Source organism: Urtica dioica, chromosome 9 (assembly GCF_054948205.1).
Source record: "Urtica dioica subsp. dioica isolate 48M chromosome 9, U.dioica_male_clone48M_v1_H2, whole genome shotgun sequence".
Classification (NCBI taxonomy): Eukaryota; Viridiplantae; Streptophyta; class Magnoliopsida; order Rosales; family Urticaceae; genus Urtica; species Urtica dioica.
The window spans coordinates 19,287,854-19,308,386 of record NC_142764.1 but is presented as its reverse complement, the minus strand read 5'-3'; the positions used below and the strand labels follow the sequence as shown (position 1 = coordinate 19,308,386).

Here is a 20,533-nt window from a genome sequence, read left to right as displayed (position 1 = left end):
TTGAAGTTGAGATCCACGCTCCCGATGCCGACAACTTGAGAGCGATGCTCGTTTCCCATCTGAACCGCTTGTCCATCGTTGACTTCAGAATAGGTTTTGAAGGCAGCCCTATCATAGGCGACGTGAACGGTAGCACAAGTGTCGTACCACCACCCTTGAACCTTGCCTTTGACCGCCATGAGTTCGCTCAACGTAGCGACTATGTTAGTGTCGGTCATAGTGGCGTCGACCTCTTTCACATCCGTCTTGCGGTGTCGACAATCTCGAGCATAATGACCGGGTTTGCCACACACATAGCAGCCCCCTTTGGACCCTTTGGATCCGGGCTTGTTACCGGACTTGGATTTGCCGGAATGCTTGAATTTCTTCGAGTCCTTTTTGGAACCCGAAATTCCTTCCTTGTCATTCCACTTCCTCTTGCCTTTAGCGCTCACCGCATTGGCCTTGGAAGTACCGGCATCCGACGTCTTCTCTCTCATCTTCGATTCCTCCTCGATTTGAAGATGTTTCTGGATTTGCTCCAAAGAGAAGTCCTCGGTATTGTGAAGAAGTTTCTTTCGATAGCCTTTCCACGAATTGGGCAACTTCGCAATAATTGCACCAACTTGGAAAGACTCCGGAATATCTATCTTCACAGCCCTCAATTTGTTGACTATAACTTGCAATTCATGAACTTGAGCAAGTATAGGCTTGTCATCAAACATCTTGAAATCAAAGTAACTCGAGACAAGGAACTTTTTGGTACCTTCTTCTTCGGCCTTGAACTTGTACTCGAGAGCCTTCTATATCTCGACCGCCGATGGATTGTCATTGTAGAGATCGTAGAGTCGATCTGACAATGTGTTCAGAATGTGACCCCGGCACAGCAGCTCGTCCTCTTGACGCTTCTTCCGGTCCGCCTTGAGTTCGTCATCATCTTCGTCCGTCGGCTCTGGGATGGGCACCAACGTCGGGTCGAGCACGTAGAAGATCTTCATGGCAATGAGGAAGAAACGCATCTTGTCTTGGCAGCGAGTAAAGTTAGTGCCGTCGAAGCGATCTAACTTGACGAAGTCCTGGCTCATCACTTTCAGACTTGAAACAGATGCCTCGGTAGCCATAGCACAAGATACTATAAGATTGTTAGATAATTCTTCGAAATTGAAGACTTCGAGGCTTGAATCACGCATAGGAACGCATTCCTTATACTATAAGGTTTATTGTACAAGAATACCGCAGGATACGACAAGCCTAGTTCGGACTGCACCAAGACAGAGTGAAAATCCGAAAATAAGCAAGAACTGTGTTTCTGGATTAGTGTTTCGGGAATTGAGAAAGTTGGTTCGAAAACCTGTATTGATTACTGAATCCGAAATCGGATTATATAATCAATCGTACCTGTTCGCGAAGAGGTTCGACGAACAGACGCACTGTTTCGGTCGAACTGCGAACAGACGCACTGTTTCGGTCGAACTACGAACAGACGCACCGTTTTGGTCGAACTACGGTTATAGTCTCAAACGACACGACCGTTGGCCAAACGATAGTTCGTTTTGAAGAGACGTGACCGTTAGTTCGAACGGGAACCACAAATAACTGCTAAATGAGGAGGCTCGACCGTTGGCGAGAATTTCCGCGAAAAGGCGGTCGAGCTCACCTGGAGGTCGAACTCGCCAGGAGGTCGAGCTCGCCAGGAGGTCGACCAGTCGACCTCGCCCTCAGTCGAACTGAAATGACTTCGTCATTTCGTTCAATCGACCTCGCCCCAGTCGAGCTGACGACCTCGCCCCAGTCGAGCTCGTCACTTCCTCATTCACAAACTCACTTTCTCAATCAACAACACACTATTTTGTCTTATAATGAACAAATTAAATTGAGCTAATTAAAACATGTATTTAATTTTACTCAATTTCCAACATATATATGGCAAATAACGTATTATATATATATATATATATATATAATATCTATATTAATAGACTAAATAATTAAATATATAATATTATTCCTTTTTATTATTTTAAAGAATATTTGTAATGTAGTAGAAAAATATTACAATTTCTTTGAAAAAAATTATTTTATTACATTTTTTAATATTGAGAAAGTAATGTAAATATTAATAATGTATATCTATAAGAAAAAAGTTATAAGTATATTTTAAATTTGATTGTTTTATTAGAAATTTAAAAATATAAATAGTGGTACATATTTTATTATATTTTGTTATAAGATTTTTGTCCATATATCCGTTGGTAATCGATATATCATCGATATATCGCCGATATAATCGGTAGTCGGTATTAAAATTATTACAGAATATCCGTCGATATATCCGTAAAATCAGAACATCGGTATCGATATTTTAAACCTTGGTATAAATACTCTTTTATACTTTGGTAATCTTTAGTAGAATTGATTCAGTTCTTTCCCTCTCACTTCATCTTCTTCGTTCTCTCTCAAGCTCTAACTGAGCTTAGAGATTCTCAAGTAAGTTGATCGACCTGATAGAATATCTAATGTATGTTAGAATCAAATCCTGAAATTCAAACTTGTGAGTATCCATTTACTTTATAGCTTACGAATTAATAATAATTTAATTGAGAGAGGTGATGAATATAGCGATGGGAAGAGAAAAAAGGTGAAGAAAACAACATAGAGAATTTAAGGGTAAATATCAAATTCCGATCTCCAATAGTTCTTTTTCGTTAAAAAAATTCAACATTAACCGTTGAGCCTTTTATTTTTCATAAATAATCGTTTTAATTTTTGAAGTGTTCATTTTACATTTAATAATTGTTACAGTAACAGTTTACCAAGTTTTCAATAGCTATTATTCAAATTTTAATATACTAATAATATTTTGAACCAGATTTTAATATACTAATAATATTTTGAACCAAATTCAATAACTGTTAATCAGATTTCAATAATTATTGATCAAATTGAAAAGACAAGAGTAATTTTGTTCGGAGAATAAGGAAACAGTTACTGCTAAAATATTTTAAAAAAAATATATGGACGTTATACGATTTAGATTACTTATGTAATTTTTCAAAAAAAAAAAAAAAAAAAAAAAAAAAAAAAAAACAACGTGCAGTGAAAAAAGTGGGTCAATGCTTCTTTTCTTTCTTTTTTGTTTGCATCAAAGACGTTCAGTGGGTCCATGCAAAATGATCGACTCTAAGTAATTGTCTCGAGAAAATGATCGCCAATAAAAGCCATCATTCGTCACGTTTAAAAACCCGAATAATAGAAAAACACAGTTTGGCAATAATGAAAGAAAGGACTCCTACTCCTAACAGGAAGGATCGATTCTGTATATAGGGTGGTGGTAAGTTGTTGCACCCATCGTGAAAGTGAGCTTTCAATCTCCATTAAAAAAAAAATGGAGTCCAATCAAAGTATGAGTCTTCCGGTGATAGATTTCTCGGCTCAACCGTTGAAGCCAAACACACCAGCGTGGGATTCTGTGAGAGCTGAGGTTCTAAAAGCCCTCGAAGAGTTCGGGTGCTTTGAGGCCTCGTTCCCAAAATTTCCAGAGACTCTTAGACGAGAACTCTTTAAGTCAACTCAAGAGTTCTTTGACCTCCCTTGCCACCAGAAAAATCTGATCGCGTCTACAAAACTCGCTGGCTACACAAACGGCCGAGAATCGGTGACCATTGAAGACTCAAACATTCCGCAGAATGTTGAAAGCTTTTCCCGTGTCGTGTGGCCTCAAGGAAACCCTACCTTTTGGTATTATTTTAACTTATTTATCCTCTCTTTTTAAGCGGAAGTTCGGAGTTTTTTTTTTAAATATCATATACATATGTAAACTTTTATCGGTAATATAAAAAGGTTAGCTAGCTTAAGATACAGATAGTACAGAATCTTAGAGAAGATGAACTGAGAGAAATAAAATAAGTTTTTCTGTAGTGAATGAATTGAAGTTATAGATGAACAAACGCTCTCCAGTTATATACGAGCTCATTTTTGTAGTTGGCTAGTGAAACACAGTAAAAAAAAACAGAAACTAACTAGTTAATACAGATAGCTTCAAAATGCCTCAGACTTGATGACATTTTTGTTGTGGTACAGCGAAACTGTACAATCATACACCAATAAACTGTCGGAGCTTGACAAAATAATAAGGAGGATGATCTTTGAGGGCTTAGGTATTGAAAAGTACTTGGACCATCACTTTGAATCGACCAACTATTTGCTGAGAATCAATAAATACGGGGGTTTGGAAAATAATGGGAGCGAGAGGGTGTTATTGGGAGCTCACACGGACAAGGGAATCACGAACGTTCTGAGTCAGAGCGAAGCCGATGGCTTGGAGGTTCTGACAAAAGACGGTCAATGGATTCCGATCAAGCCATCGCCGCACTCTTTCGTGGTCATTCTCGGCGAGTCTTTAGCAAGTGTAAGTACTTTCCTATCTTCTCTATTTAAATATTAGTCTTTATTTTGTGGATAAGTCTGGTTAATTTGTGGAAATGTATAGGCTCTTTTTTTTTTTTTTTTTTTTTTTTTTGAAAAATTAGATAAATTTAGCCACCTCAAAAGTTAAGATTGTTATTTAGCCAACGTCTCATACAAGTGTCAAGTATAGACATCGATGGTGACGTGATAAGATTAATCCACATGACTTTTACGCAAATAACCCTTTTATTTCTGTTATTTTACCCTTGTTAATTTTCTTAATAGCTAAAATACAAAACGTAACAAAATCTTGACCATTTCGCAAAATTTAAGTTTACTATAAGCCAGCTACAAAATCAATTTTTTTTTTTAGTTGGAAAATGAGTCCTTGAGAATTATATGTTTTTGGAATGATATGGAAATCTTGAGTGTGTAGGTTTTGGCGAACGGTCGGCTGCATTGTCCGGTTCATCGCGTAATAATAAGTGGAAACCAGCTTCGGTACTCTGTCGGGATGTTTTGCAGTACGAGAGACGACTATCTGATCGAAACCCCCGAAGAGCTCGTGGACGAAGAACACCCGTTGGCCTTCAGGCCGTATTACATGTCGGACTTTATCAAGTTCTTCTTGACCGATGGTAGAAGATCCGAGTCCGCTCTCAAGGCATTCTGCGGTGTTTGATGATCGAGTTTGGGGATTGGAGTTTGTGAGTAAAGGTTTCAAAATTAGTTGAAATCCTTTGATTATTTAAAAAACTTAAAAGATGTTGTTGGCTGTGGGAGAAAAGACCCTTTTTATTATGAAAAATTATACGGACTAATCAACGTGAAACGTTGGAGTTGCAAACTAGTAAATATTTCTACATGTTTAACAAAATAGCCAGAAATTATGACGTGGCACTTCAACCCATTTTTTAATTCCAAATTTAACCCTGGTAAGCCTTCTTTATTATTTAACTTATTTTAAATAAAATCAGTCTTTAAAAAAGAGAATCAGTCATTTGATTGGAAATTTATCACACCACGTTTTTTTAGCAACAAATTCTACAATTAAATGACCAGATTTACTCTCTCTCTCTCTCTCTCTCTCTCTCTCTCTCTCTCTCTCTCTCCCCACATGATTACGCATCTCGGATGACGATGCGGAAATTCCAGAAGCTTACGGAGCCTATGCTCGCCGCTCTCAAATAAGATCGTATTGAAATTTTTTGCTCTCGGTTGTTTAGATTAAGCCTATGAATAAAGGTCTTCCACTTTGGACCCACTACGACTCCGGTCACTTACAGATCTTTCGCGTCACTTCCCGTGACCACCACTGAGATCAGAAATACGATAGACGAGATTCGCTCCCACCAGGCTGATCTAGCGGTCGTGGACGGCGATCTCCGATCGCGGAAGCACAAGAAGCAGAAGCATCCTTTGGCAGCCGCTGACGCTCCTACTGGCTCCGTTGTCCAAACGCTATCCGGTGAAGGATCCCTAGCGCCGTCGTAGTTTATATTGAAGAAGTCTGCCTCCGATGCTAGAAACCCAACACAACAACAACAACAACAACCACCCTGTTTATTTCGGTTTATTCGTATCCGGTGAAGGATCCCTAGCACCGCCGTAGTTGATCTCAAAGAAGTCCGTCTCCAATGCTAGTAACCCAACAACAACCACCCTGTTTATTTAGGTTTATTTTTGCTTGTTAATATCATTATATATATATATATATATATATATATATATATATATATATATATATAAAAATTTGGTTTATTTTTATAAAAAAAATTAGGTAAATAGCCAACTAAAACGTTTGGAATTGCTATATAGCCAATGTTTCGTAAATCTTAGGTAAATAACCATAAAAATGACGTGGCCTAATATATGGAAGTGGCTATTTACCTAATATTTACGTCTGTAAATATATTAAAGTGGTTATTTACCTAAGATTTACGAAACGTTGACTATTTTGCAATGTCAAACTGTAAATGTGGCTATTTACCTATGGACTCTATTTTTATTTATTTCTGCTTGCTAATATCATTATATACATGTAATTTCGGTCGAGGTAGGCTCGGCGTTTCCGGTCGGAAAATCGATGGCTCAAGTCAGAATTGGTGGTTCGAGAGGGATGGGCCAAGTATAGTGGCAATAACACCTTAATGGGTTGGCTTTCAAAGTAAGACCTTGACCAGCAAGGGACAGATATGATCTGGTTCCACAGGAATGAGATAGAATGTGTTGAGCCAATGGTAACGCGACATGTCTTGAAAGTACGCCATAATTCATAACACCACTATGATATGTTTTTGTTCATACCAATTATTCAACAAAGAGAGAAACGGCCAGTGGCAGAGTTTGAAATTCCAATCCAGCCACACCACAAGTTAGGGAATACGGTAAGTTTTGTTTCTTCATCACTCTATATGTATGTAATGTAGCCATAGTTGTCATATCAATGAACAATAATTAATTGCGCAAAATATTACAACATTCTAAATGTATTATTTGGTTGAATTAATACAATTTCAGCTTTGCATGGCTCCGTTATAACAATTACTTTCTCAAGGCAAAAAGAGGAAAAAAAATTGTATTAGTAATGATATTGCAAGAAAATCATGATAGAAGATCATATCCATTTGACATGCGAAACTTTAGATAAGTACATATATTATACAAAAATAAAAAAAAAATAATAAAAAGAAATATATTCTAGTTATTTTTATGCCCACTCTCGGTGTTGAAGATCGATGGTGAAGATCTCGTAATTTTTTAGGGATTTTTTAATTTAGTAATGGAAGAGTTATTTATTGTTATAATTTCCATTTATTTATTTTATTTTTGTTAATTAATTTATATTTGGCAACCTTTCAGTTTAATGAAGGGTATTTTTGTTTGATCAAGTTGGTTAATGCAATTTATTGACTATTTCGCTAAATAAACCAAACACCGGATATTTTGACAATTTTTTGTTTCTAAATGGTTAGTTTACTCAAGCTCCTTTTATTATTTTGATCATGGTGTCGGATTCTAATGATGTAAATAACCAATCCTAGCTTTTATTCTCTATGAAGTTCTATACGGAACGGAAATTTCCGGGTCCGTATATAAAAAAATTAATAACTCTACAAAGAACTAAAATGTAGTATTTTTTAAAATAAGGACTAGAACGTAAATGTGAGATAATGAAGAATAATTTATTGTAAACGGCTTCGTTAAAACCTATCTGAGCAAACCCAAAGCGATAAATCTCGGTAGAGGAAATAGTGCCTTTAATTTTATTCATAATTATTCAATATTACAAATAGAAATCTGAGCATTAAAGTTTACCGTTGTAAAATCTAAATTGAAATTATTCACGAAATCGAAGTTAACTAATGTCTCTTGAACTCGTCTATCATGAAGAAAGCCAATTTTTTCCAACATTTGATAAGGAGATAAAAAGTCTATATTATACTTATTAAATCCCTTGCTTGTAGGCTGAAGAACGCAGAGGGGAACTGGAAATACTTGTGATAGTCAACAGGTATATCAGCTACTTACTGGGTCATTTTGTCAGAAATCTTGAGTTAAATTTAACTGGTAAATTAAAAATTCAAAACTGTGTGAATGTTATAGAATTGACCGGAGTAAATGCTGTGACACTCATTTCTCTCCAAACTCGTTAAATAATAACTAATCCTCTTGAAATATCGAATAAAAAAAAGTATCCACTACGTAGGTGTTTTTGGCATCTTCGCTATAACTAGGCAACCATTTACAGTACAGTAGGAATTAATGAGCTCAATTTATTGACATTATCTGAAAGTAATGTCTCATTCATTCGAGTCAAAGATTCAATAAACGCGCGTCGCAGTTTCAGTATAGAAATTATTGAAAAACGAGAATGAAACTACTATAACTCAACTCAACTCAACTACGTAAAAACTATGGACAAGCATATAATTTCTACCCAAAGCCGTGTGTACCAGGTAGCACAAAAGGCCAACGCATGTTTATATTTTAAATACACATAAATAAATAAATAAAATTAATAGTCCGCGTCTCCATTTTTGGATGTTCCTTGGTCGGACCCAACCGTTCTTTTACTCATGTTTGCTCGCTGAACCAACCGCACCAACGCTTGCACAACTTCCGACATCGGTGGTCGGAATTCCGGCTCACTCTGCAATATTCAAATATTAAAACAAATAATAAAGGTTGGCTTTTTTTTTTTACTAGCTTTTCTTCAATGACTTGTGTAATAAACTACCTGGATGCACAGGGCAATCACGTCGGCGAATCGGGAGAGGGATTTAACTGGGTACAGTCCTTCGAGCGCTGGGTCCACCATTTTCGAGAGAGCATCGATGTCGTGGAGCTGCGGCGACGCCCATTGAACCAATGATTGTTCAGACCTAGGCATTGAGCTGTACACGTGTGTTAGGAACTTGGATGTTGAGGATATTACAATAATGAGTTGATAGTTAGGTGTTTAATATAAGAGGGATTAGTGGAGAATAGGATTAGTCAAAGGAAGAGGTGGTCGAGTCAAAAGTATACCTATCGAACGGTTTGCGTCCGGTGAGAAGCTCTAACATGATCACCCCGAAGCTGTACACGTCACTCTTCACGGAATATTGCGCGGACATGAGAATCTCTGGAGCGTTAAACCCGTGATTCACGGTGCTACCCAAGTACTGCCATCATGTGAGGATAAAAGTTTCAGTATTTCTCGCATAGTTTTATGACAATATGAACTGGAAAAATTAGAAATCCGTCGACGAATTCTCCAAAACAAGCTATTCACGAAAAAACTTCAATCTAGCTTTCGAAACACCCGGATAATTGAGAAACTTTTAATACTAACCTGATCTGCCTCTGGTATATAGTTTGCCAAACCACAGTCTGAAAGATGTGGATTTAGCTCCGCATCAAGTGCTATGTTGACTGAGTTTACATTTTTGTGGACAACTGATGGCGAGCAAACTTCATGTAGGTACCTAATAAACCGAGATTCCATTATCAGGAGACCAAGATGATGAAAATTATTATAAAAAAAAATAGTGATTTTCAACATGCGAACCAACAAGAAATGATTTATTCTATTCATTGGATTGTACATATAATGACTTACTCTAGCGCACGAGCAGTTCCCAAAGCAATCTTGACGCGAGAATTCCAAATCAACGGCTTGCTATATTCATCAGCTAGATGGAGGTAATCATGAAGAGTGCCACTTTTATGGAACTCATAAGCCAGAAGATATTGCTCGTGCTCCGAGCAATAACCCACCAACTCTGTTAAATTTGGATGATGCAACCGGGATATGTTTATGACCACGTTCATGAAGTTTTCATACGCATTACGGCCGCAGAAGAGAGTCACCGAATCCAGCTTTGTCACAGCAAGAACCTATATCATAAAGGCATCACAAATTATCAGTTAGTTTGCCACCATACAGCTTTGAGTGCTAGAATTTAGCAAGAAAACAAGGGCCGAATGAGCTCCGTTCCATTTCCAAAAAGCTCTACCTAATTGCGTGATCATTATAATTACACGACATAAAAGAAGCTTCGCATTCCGTGCAATTTATTAATTTATTGGAAACGATATGCCACGGCGCTGAAGTAAACGAGATTCAAGTTGCAATGTTTTGTTTACTAGCCGCAAACAGAGCATGAAGCAAATATCTTCTCACAGATGTTCCCAATGGCCCGTCTAATCAACAGATTCCGTATTTGCGTCAGGATTTCGGTAATTAAGATTTTACCCTTAAGAGCGACTATTTTACAACGTAATAATTCCGTGTACCTTTCCATCGTCAAACTGAGCCCGGTAAACACGCCCAAAAGATCCCTCTCCGAGAAGGTTGTCGACATTGAAGCTTCCGGTGGCCATCTGTAGGTCTGCAACAGTGTATGCCGTCACATTTGTAGGGGCGGTGATGTTTTTCTTCACAACAATTGGCTTCTTGGCAATCTCATCATCGTCAAATGATTTGTTACGCTCCATTGGTGGAGGTTTCAGATTTATTGCTGCAGGAGCTTCAAATGTCTTTGTGTCAAATCTTGGAGTTGATTGCACCGACTTCATCTCTGCTTCAGATTTTTGAAACATATCCACAACCCGCTTAGAAAAGGGAAAGTTAAAGATAATTGAGCAAACAAACAAAAAGCTAAGAAAGCATAACAAAGACGATGACATATAATTCTCCCCAGCGGAAGATTAAACAAACAAACAAAAAGCTAAGAAAGCATAACAAGACCTCTATTTCAAAAGTAAGAAGAGAGATGTCTTTCTTATTAATTGTTTCCATTTTCCAATTCATGGTCACACTCTTGTCCAGCTTCTATTCTTGTGTATTCAAGAATTAAATTGTGCTTGTTTTGGTTATTATGTATTTATATCTTTTTGATTGCCTGGCTAATGTTCAGAGGCTAAAAAACAGTCCATACTCCCAAAGGCCAAGTCATTGATCAAATGGCACAGAGAGAAGAATAACAATACATAGGAGAGAGAAAGATCATAAGATGATGAAACAAAATAAGCGGGGTTACCTTGCACTTCATTTGAGGCCAGAGGAGCAAAGGGCTCGTTATCTAACTTTTCAATATCTCGAGAAGGCTTCCTCGATCTTTTTTTCTTTACGACAAAGAATGCCACGATTCCTGCGACAAAGAGTAAAGATATGACTATTCCCGCCACGGCTCCACCGCTTATTCCCGAACTTTTTCCACCGCCGTCCGATGAATTGTTGCTTCCACCACCGCTGCTGCGATTCCGGCTGCTTCTGGTCAACGGAGGCGTGCCAGGTGGCGGTGGCGGTGCGGGCCCCGAATTCCAAGAGTTACCATTCTTGCTGTCATTATAACACTTAATGTCAGATTTTTAAGCTTGCTTTACGGGCGAGAAAAGGAAAACAAAGAAGAATTGGCATGAACAGATCGTATCATAAAGCTTACTCTAAGTTGATGTTTTTCAGTGTTTCAGGGACCCAGCCAGTAAAACGGTTGTTCTCAATATTCCTGGTGAATAAAAGATCAAGATTTATTATAGAACGAAAAATCAGATTAGCCATATATTTAAGTTGCTGTAGCTCACAGAATATCCAGCGGAAGACTCGCAAGGACATCAATAGAGCCACTGATCTGATTATTCTGCAGATACCTTCAAAAGAGTATACAAAAAAACGATGGTGTTAAATGAAGAACTCAGAACTGACTCTTGAATTCGTAGCACGCTTTTCATATACTTACATTGCTCTTAAACTTGTAAGAGAGCTAAGACTCGATGGAAGGATGCCAGTCAAGCTGTTGAAAGAAAGATCCCTGTAGAAATTTACAGAGATCGTTATCATTGGCACCGACTTTCCAAGAAGAAGAAGGAAAAAAAAACTTGTGCCACTGAGACAACATTAAAACAGATGCTATTCCAAAATTTTCAGACAAAAGAACATAACGAGTAAGCGCGCAAATATTTGAAGCTAAATGCCAATAAGTTATATTTTTCTTTCCGAATAAATATGTAGCAGGTTAAACTTTGCAGTTACGATGAAGTAGACACACAGATAAGCTCTATCACTTCATAAGATTAAAGGTCAAACTCACAGTGTTTTAAGGTTAGTGAGCTGAGTGAAGATGTTATCCAACTGGTTCTGAAGCTGGTTGTGGCTGATGTTCCTATACTCCCCGAAAATGAAATAATTTGCATTATAAAGAGTGTTGTTCACTCATGTGGCCGCGTCATATACGACACGTAAAATGAGAAACTCACAGATATTCAAGAGTAGTAATCAGTGAAATAGAATATGGGATGGCTCCATTGAAATTATTCCGGCCAAAATTTCTGCAGACAAAATAAATAAACAAACTCAGCAGCGATGAAGGTGGGAAAAAAAACGCATACTATCAGAAAGACTCGAACAAAAAATCTTACAATCTCTTCAATTTTGGAGGGATTCCATAAGGTAAAGCACCTCCAAGGTTATTGTCACTCACATCGCTGAGTGAATTGTAAGACACAGCACAGAATAAGTCATCACATTACAATAAAGACCATTAGTAGTAGCTAGTCACAAGAAAAACCAAAAATAAAAAAAACAAGGAACATGGTCTCTTACAAGATCGTCACTGCTTGCAAACTCGCTAGCTGATATCCATATGATCCCGAGAGCCCAAGGCCAGATAGGTCACTGAGAATAAGAAGCACGAGAGTGAGAAACCAGAATCATCGAAAGGCTAAAAGGAAATTTCAATGGAAGAGAATGGGAATCACATTTCCGTTACTCTTTGGCCCGAGCACTTGATGCCTCTCCAAGATTGCCCACACGGGTCGTCGCCGTTTTGACTCCATCCAGTCAGCTGAGGCGCCGAATTCATGCTACTGTACATGCCCTTTAACGCAGCAACTGTGGAATTTACCAACAAAAATCAATGGAAGCAAATAATAGGATTAGTATTAATTAATTAAAATAGAAGCAAGCAAATCAATAACAAAGAGAACATGAAAGAGTGGACTTGAATAAATTCCCTAGTACATACATGTCCATTGAATGCTTTAGTAATGAACCAAAGCTAAAAACCATAGTTCTTGTGAATTACAAGGACCGATCATCTTCTTTCATGTTTAACATTTCTTAAACCCCATTCAACCATTAATAAGAGGGGGAAAAAAAATGCTTTGTAAATTCCATCTCAGCAAACAACAATTTTTTTATATATTGTAAATCGTGCTAACATTTTCTGAGTGTCTTTTTCCCCAAAGCAAGCAATCATATTAAATATATAAGCTTCAAACCCTGATAAGAATCAAAGTGGCTCACAAAAAGATCGTTCGAATCACAATTTTAAGTTCATAATCCACAGTCCTTAGAAGTCAAAAAGAGAACAGAAACAAAAGAGAGATAACTTTCACTACAATCTGATCAAAGAGAAAAGCTTTCTCATCGTACAATTCAAATCTACGACCACACAGCACCAAATCTTCTCAACCACAGAAGAAAAAAAACCACATTTAAAGTAAACAAGAGTCAAAATCTATAGATATGAAGCTCCTAAGTCCTTGAGCCAAAAAAAAACTCCTAAAATCAATAAATATGTAGTGAACGAGCAAAATCAATTCAAGCACAATACAAACATAACAAAAAAAAATTATAAATAATTAATGAAAAAATCACTGACCGTCGTTCGGATCTGTAGCGGCATTCACGGAGCTGAGGGTGAATCCGAAAATGCAGACACAGGAGAACCACAAAACCATCGCCGATTTCCATATCTCGGAAATCTCTTTCATTTTTCTTCCGTTCCTCTCAGAGCTCTCTCTGATAGTGGTGTCACTATCAAGCTCTCTCTGTCTCTCTCTCTCTAAACCACAAGCGATAATCAAGCTAAAGGTGTTTTCTTTCTTGTATTTCCTGAAGTAAATTAATATATTTATTGCGAAAAAAAGGAATTTCCCAAAATGATATTTATTCCAATATAGCCATCCTCAAGCAAAAGCAAAGCTGTCAGGCACGATTTTAGGCATTCGAATCCAAAGCCACAGGAAAATAAAAAAGAAAAACGCTTTGTTGTTTATCTCTCTCTCTCTCTCTCTCTCTCTCTCTCTCTCTTCTCTCTTATTTTTTGTTTTTATATTTTTGGTTCATTCAGAAAATTTAGGCTTAGGTTGGTGTGTCCTTGTAATTTTTGTCTACACGTATATCTATGACTACGAGTATAATGGTAGACCGTGTCGCCTCTTTACGAATGGGAAGCAAAACTAAAATAATAATAATAATATTAAAAAATTAAATTATTCTATAACAATAGCTTTCATGAGGATTGCAAGCTTTTGGGTGTATCTAAGATTAATTAATTCTGTAATGATTGATTAAAGTAGAGGAAGCCATTGGTTTGCTTCATTTCAGATTTAATTCCTGCGTATGTCCCATCTTTTTGTTGTGGTTAATGATACAAAAGCTTTAATGGTGGGATTCACTATGGACGTTGGACATTAACTTGGGTTTTGGCCTTTTTGGGGCATAAAAAAGTGAGGAAAAATATATAGCACCAAACCAATGCCATTATTATTATTATATTAATTATTGGTTTCATAGTTGGGATATAACTAATGTTAGTTCACAATTGTGGCAGTCACATGATTCTTGTCAAATAAGGTAATAACAGTGTTAAATTAACTAAATCGTGATTTTATGCCTAACCCTTAATGTCTTTTTTTTCGCCTCTCCTCTTTCTTTCTTATTTTCCTAATTGTGGCGTTTGCTAATAGAAATTTGTGGTGTACTAGCCATGTGATCATATTATCAAAGCTAAGACAAGGTTTTTTTTCTAAAAGGTTTAAGATTTTTACATTCCGTTAGTTCCATTAGCAAGCTTATATTTTCAGGACCCTTTAATTTAAAGTTACTTTTTGTATTATTATAAAAGTTTATATATTTACACTTGAATGATTCAAACTAAGGAAAATGACATATATATACTTTGAATTTTAGTGAAATATCGAGTTCATACACTCTGTTTAATTAAAATGACGAAATTATATCATGAAATAAACAACATTGCCACAAATCTTCTTTTTATTAACTTTTCATTGGCGTTGACTATAATATTTATATGTAAACATCAATTATCTTTATTCATCCGCGCAATATATGTAATTTATTTTAAAAAAATAAAAAATAAACAGCAGTCTTTTAATCGTGAAGAACACATAAAGAGACAAAGATGTAAAATTCGATAGTTGATAGTCATCAAAATCACATATTCGAACAGAGAATCTAGGATTCAGAGTTGCATTCGAACACGAAATGAAGTCATCTTTGGGGAAATATGAATTTTATTATTTAATTTCAATTTAAGGCTATTTTTATTTTAAAATTGGGAATTTTGAAGTTAGAGTACTGGTTTGGATTTTATTCAGTTTTTCTTATGTAAGAGTTAATATCCATGAAATGGAGATTTGTAACACTGTTATTCATTTCAGGTTATAATTTCGTCATTTTAGTTAAACAGATGGTATGAACTTAAGATTTTTGAAAATCAAAGGTTAAACTCGACATTTCACTAAAACACTAGACATGTATGTGTTATTTTCCCTTCAAACTATAAGTATTGTCTTTCCGATAAGCAGGGAGAGAAAGTTGAAAAGATTTGAATTTGTTCTATGCAAGTTTTCGGAAACTAAATATCGTAAACTTGTGTTTTCTGTCTGACAATGTTTGTGACTTTAACAATATAGACCAAGTGGCGGTATTGAATACTTAAATGATTACTACAACTCGAATTTGGATTAAATTTATAAATTATTGGTCCCATATCCATCCTACTGAAGACATTGTTTGGGTATTAGATCCCAAGCTCCAATTTATTGAAAATAGTTATAGAAAGCTTTGTGGAAATAATTATTTGGAGTTCATCCAAGTGAAAAAGAAAATGTACTCTATCTTTGAAGGGTATAGTGAAAAATCAAAAAATCATTCACTACATAACTTGTTGATAAAAGTTTAGGAAAAATAACGATCAAACTAAACCAATAGATGAAATCTTCAAGGTATGTGAAATACTATTCTTTGTTTACAATAATCTTTAATCCAATTATATATATATATATATATATTTTTATTAAATTTCTCTTAATTTTATTTATTTTTTAATATAGGAGTTTGATGTGTCTCCCTACGAATTTACGTGTTTTCAACCAAAACTCAATTTGAACATTATTTAGAAGACCAAAAATTGACAAGAACATCAATTTAGACATCACTGTTTATTGGAAGTTAAATGATATCAATATTTTATAGTAGCAACAATTGCTCGTGACATATTAGACGTTCATGTATAAATTGTTGCTTCAGAATCTTCGTCTAATATTGGTGATACAGTTTTGGATGCATGTCTAGAAATCCACTTCAGAGGGGGCTAAACTACTTTTTTTCAAATAATGTAGTGGTGGAGACAATGACTTTGAGCTCCGCATGACAACCGCGAAGAGTCAAGAAGCTCCAAATGACAAAAATAAAAAACGAAAAACCAAGAAAACACATAGAAGAAAAAAAGAGAAACACATTCCTTTAGGACGAGAGCCCTAATTTGATGTTTGAGATCACCGGAATCTCATATCCTAAGATAGAGGCGGTGCTAAATTTTTCAAACCGTAGTAATATTTTTGGGATAGAAAAAAGAGCGGCTAGAACGTTTTGGGTGGGATTTTGTTAAGATAATGTTAACCAATTCCTTGGCATAGCTACTAGCATTTGAAATTGATAACTTATACTTACTAAATATAATTTTGATTTATTTATTTATTGCGGATCAAGTGTTTTTCTTTCCTTCTTTTTCTTCTTAAGGAATTGATCAAGTGTTTTTCTTTGCTTCTTTTTCTTCTAAGGAATTGACCAAGTGTCCACGCGTTGTATTGTAACAAAGTATTTCATGCGCTATTAGTTGAATATATTTTGTTATGTTTTTAATCAGCCATATATTTTTAATCAGTCAAGGAATTTAAATAAATAAAATCTATATTTTTGGCCGGGTCTCTTTCTAACCTAACCAAAAGAAATGGGTTACAACGTAACAGCTAGGACTTTTGAGCTTGTTATAATGATGGACAACAAGATTGATTATTGAATATGAATTCTTATATTTGAGCTGGCATTGGCTTATATGATATGCGTATATATAGCTGTTGAAATTAAGCTGTTATATCTCCATGCTAGTATTAAATTCACAAGCATCACCGTTTGGTAACCAAATTATTTTGAATGCAACAATTAAATTGTTGACACAATAACAGAAAGGGAAAAACAAATATAATATAAAGGAAACATATATATATATATATATATATATATATATATATATATATATATATATTCTTATATCATAAGCTAAAAACTATAGATGAAGTGATGAATCATAATGAACAAACAGATTCATGCCGCTGGATGATTTAAGCACAACCACAAACAAAACAAAATTACAAATCACTTAAAAAATTTAAATAAAAATTAGAATGAACGAACACGAATATGCATAAATATTATATAATATTAAAACAGTATAATATTATATAAAATTCGTTTTAATTTTGTCTATAAAAAAAAGAAAAAAAAAGAGAGAGGGAGAGAGCGAGTAATGGCCTAATGGTCGATCACTAAGAGAAAATAAAAATAGAGTTTGGAGAGAAATGAGTGTCACAACATTTACTCCTAGTCATGTGACAATATTATAATTTATAATATACCTTTTAAAAAAAAGACAACACATCATAATATAATCTTTATTAATCTGTGAAACCGAGTCAGACTCGGCCGTGTCGGCGGTGATAGTACTGTGGCATTATGTATGTTGACTCGGTGTTCACGTATGATTCAGTTCGACCGACTAGGATCTCATTATATATTTGTTAATTAATTGAGCACACATAAAATAATAAAACAGACAAACATAGAGAGAGAGAGAGAGAGAGAGAGCTTTATTGCTAACTTGTGAATGGGTTTTTGTTTGATGAATTCGGGAAACTAGTGTTTTGAACATTGTTTGACAATTTGTCCACGTAGGTTGTGGCTTTTGTTTTACACTTTAAAATTTCAGTAGTTCACGAATTCATCAATTTATTCTTGTGATGGATGTTCGATGAAAAAAAATGCGAGTATTGTTGTATGTACACATGGACTTGTCTCCTTCTATCGCTATCACGTGTGATGCACATGCGTCAATATTATGAAGGGCATCCAATAAACAACAAAGAACTACAGCTTCTGATTCATAATATATAAAATTACTGTATAGTAAATAAAATCAATGGTTTTAGTTATCGGTCGCCTTTTCCATAGATTTTCGAAGAAATCCTCAGACGAATGTCTGTAATGGGCCTCGGAATAGTAGAAATTATCCGAGCTAAACTTATTTTAAATTATTTTTTTAAAAATATATTACTTCCCATTCTAATTTTGAGAGCAGTTATTTTTATCATAGCAATAATTTATTTTTACTTATTTACAGTTTCATTTGATATTTTTTTTCTTGATATTTAGTATTACAGTTTCATTTCATTTTTCTTAGTTGTTTACAATTTCATAACTTAACAATGAAAAAATAGAGATATTGATAGAATATTAAAAAGAATTCAGATATTCAGAGTAGTTTTCCCATAAAAAAAAATATATATATATATGAATTTATTAAAGGGTCCAACAGGGTATCCAGGCCTTCATCTGTAAGCCCAACTATCTATATCATAAGGCTTAATAAAATAAAATAAAAAATTGAAAAAGAAACCCTTTTTTTTTTTAGAAAAGGCCTCGTTAATACTTCTTGGGAGCGAACCCAATGGAAAAATCCCCCGCCAGGAAAGAGAGCCTATACATATCATTAGATAACGGCTTCCGTCTCAATAAGGTGCACTACTACAAATACAGTCTTTCGGTGCGGATGACTTTTGGGTGCGACTTTTCGCACCTAAAAGTCGCACCAAAAAAGACTTTTGGGTGCGAAAAGTCGCATCCAAAAGACATTGAAGCAACTAAAAAATTTCGCTGATTTTTTTAAATTTGGGTGCGAAAAGTCGCACCCAAAAGTTCATTAATACCTTTGTCGCACCTAAAAATCAAGGTTGTCGCACCCAAAAGTCCAAATGTTTTAAGCGGTCTTTTTCCTCCCTTCTGTATAAAATTTTGACCGGTCTCAAAATCAAATTTCCTCAATAAATCAAACCCTAACCAGTCTCCCTCTGTCTCTTAACCAAGCGCAACGAAATGCAGTTCTGAGAGATGAAGATCACCGTGGTCTCAGCGAAAGGGCTGAAGAGAGTGAAGCACCTGAGCAAAATGGACGTGTACGTGCTTGTGTCGCTCACGGGCGGGCACGAGATAGAGAAGAAGACCCCGGTGGACAAAGGAAGCGGGTCCAACTCGAACTGGAACTTCCCGATGAGCTTCAACGTGGCCGCCGACGGAGGAGGACACCTCAGCCTCCGGTTCAGGGTGATGTGTCGCCGCCACGTCCACAGCGACAAGGACATCGGCGAGGTCACCGTCCCCGTGAAGGAGCGATATCATATCAATTACTTTATTCTCAAAATCTTGTACTCTTTTTCGAGTGTAAATAAATAACCTAAAAAAACCTTGGAAAACAAAAAGTTTATTTACACAGTTTGTTGATTTTGGTTTTGCAGCGGCGGTGGATTCGCGGCCAGAGACCGAGCCTCCTTGTGCGTGCGCTCCGACCGAGACGAGCCACGACGGCCGCGAGTCACCGGAGCACGCCGACCATGAGTCACCCCCGGGAAAAGGACGAGAGAGCACCGGGAACAAGAAATTTCACGAAATCAAGGTAAGAAAAGTTCTTACCCGAAATGGATTTTTGAAAAAATTAGGGTTCTTTTGCACCCAAAGCTCTACCTCCAAACTATTGGGTGCGACTTTTCGCACCCAAAGCTCTACCGCCAAATTTTTTGGTGCGATTTTTCGCACCCGATGTTTTTCCCCCGCCTTTTCAACTATGTTTTGTGTAAAGTTGGGTGCGATTTTGGGTGCGAAAAGTCGCACCTAGATGTCGCACCCGAAAGTCACGACTTTTGGGTGCGACTTTTCGCACCCAAGACCTTTAGGTGCGAACTTTCAGGTGCGAAAAAGTCGCACCTAAAGTCGCACCCAAAGGTATCATTGGGTGCGAAAATTGACTTTCAGGTGCGAAAAAAGTCGCACCCAAAGGTCTTTTTTGTACTAGTGGTGGCGGACACAATCAAGGAAGTCGGGCCACCAAACCACGTTCAGATTACAACCATTGTCATATTTGGCTAGAGCATGAGCTACTTCATTGCACTATGGCAATAATTAAAAGATATAAAATTACATCCTTTACACTCTTCATAAATCTCACTGATAATTAAGCCAATTAAAGAGTCTTCGAATTTCTGGCGTTGAATCTTGTCAATAATTCCCTTACAGTTGGACTCGATGATAATGTTTAAAAATCTCAAGTTTTTGCACTGCCAGAGACCATAGGAGACAGCTAAGGATTCGACAGTATCAGGAGAAAAGAAGGTCGGCTTGAACCAAGTCTCGCCGAAGCTTTGAAACGACCGAGATCATCGGAAACAACAAATTTGAACCCCCCAATCCCTTTTCGAGTCAATGGCAGCGTCCACAGTGGCCTTGATCATCCCGACTAGAGGA

The 20,533-nt window shown here is 36.3% G+C and overlaps 2 protein-coding genes across 2 annotated transcripts; one reads left to right on the top strand and one right to left on the bottom strand.

The window, feature by feature from the left end:
- The first annotated feature begins 3,382 nt into the window (after positions 1–3,382).
- LOC149385551 (putative 2-oxoglutarate-dependent dioxygenase AOP1.2) lies at positions 3,383–5,262 on the top strand. The gene is made up of 3 exons (XM_089627042.1): positions 3,383–3,717; positions 4,060–4,387; positions 4,823–5,262. The coding sequence occupies exons 1-3, from the start codon at positions 3,383–3,385 to the stop codon at positions 5,066–5,068; spliced, it is 909 nt and encodes a 302-aa protein (XP_089483168.1). The 3' UTR covers positions 5,069–5,262.
- A 2,886-nt stretch (positions 5,263–8,148) lies between these two features.
- LOC149385550 (protein STRUBBELIG-RECEPTOR FAMILY 6-like) lies at positions 8,149–14,009 on the bottom strand. Its single transcript, XM_089625312.1, has 16 exons — positions 13,536–14,009; positions 12,631–12,763; positions 12,476–12,547; positions 12,292–12,357; positions 12,130–12,201; positions 11,964–12,035; positions 11,613–11,684; positions 11,458–11,523; positions 11,319–11,381; positions 10,914–11,215; positions 10,168–10,451; positions 9,491–9,768; positions 9,224–9,356; positions 8,917–9,053; positions 8,627–8,783; positions 8,149–8,539 (listed from the first exon to the last, which is right to left on the bottom strand). The coding sequence occupies exons 1-16, from the start codon at positions 13,645–13,647 to the stop codon at positions 8,405–8,407; spliced, it is 2,154 nt and encodes a 717-aa protein (XP_089481438.1). The 5' UTR covers positions 13,648–14,009; the 3' UTR covers positions 8,149–8,404.
- Positions 14,010–20,533: the final 6,524 nt, after the last annotated feature.

Coding starts and splice junctions, on each gene's coding strand:
- LOC149385551 (XM_089627042.1), top strand. CDS start 3,383: ATGAGTCTTCCGGTGATAGATTTCTCGGCTCAACCGTTGAAGCCAAAC. Junction 3,718..4,059: donor CAAGGAAACCCTACCTTTTG/GTATTATTTTAA, acceptor GTTGTGGTACAG/CGAAACTGTACAATCATACA. Junction 4,388..4,822: donor TCGGCGAGTCTTTAGCAAGT/GTAAGTACTTTC, acceptor TTGAGTGTGTAG/GTTTTGGCGAACGGTCGGCT.
- LOC149385550 (XM_089625312.1), bottom strand. CDS start 13,647: ATGAAAGAGATTTCCGAGATATGGAAATCGGCGATGGTTTTGTGGTTC. Junction 12,548..12,630: donor GGCCAAAGAGTAACGGAAAT/GTGATTCCCATT, acceptor TCTTATTCTCAG/TGACCTATCTGGCCTTGGGC. Junction 10,452..10,913: donor GGCCTCAAATGAAGTGCAAG/GTAACCCCGCTT, acceptor AATCTGAAGCAG/AGATGAAGTCGGTGCAATCA.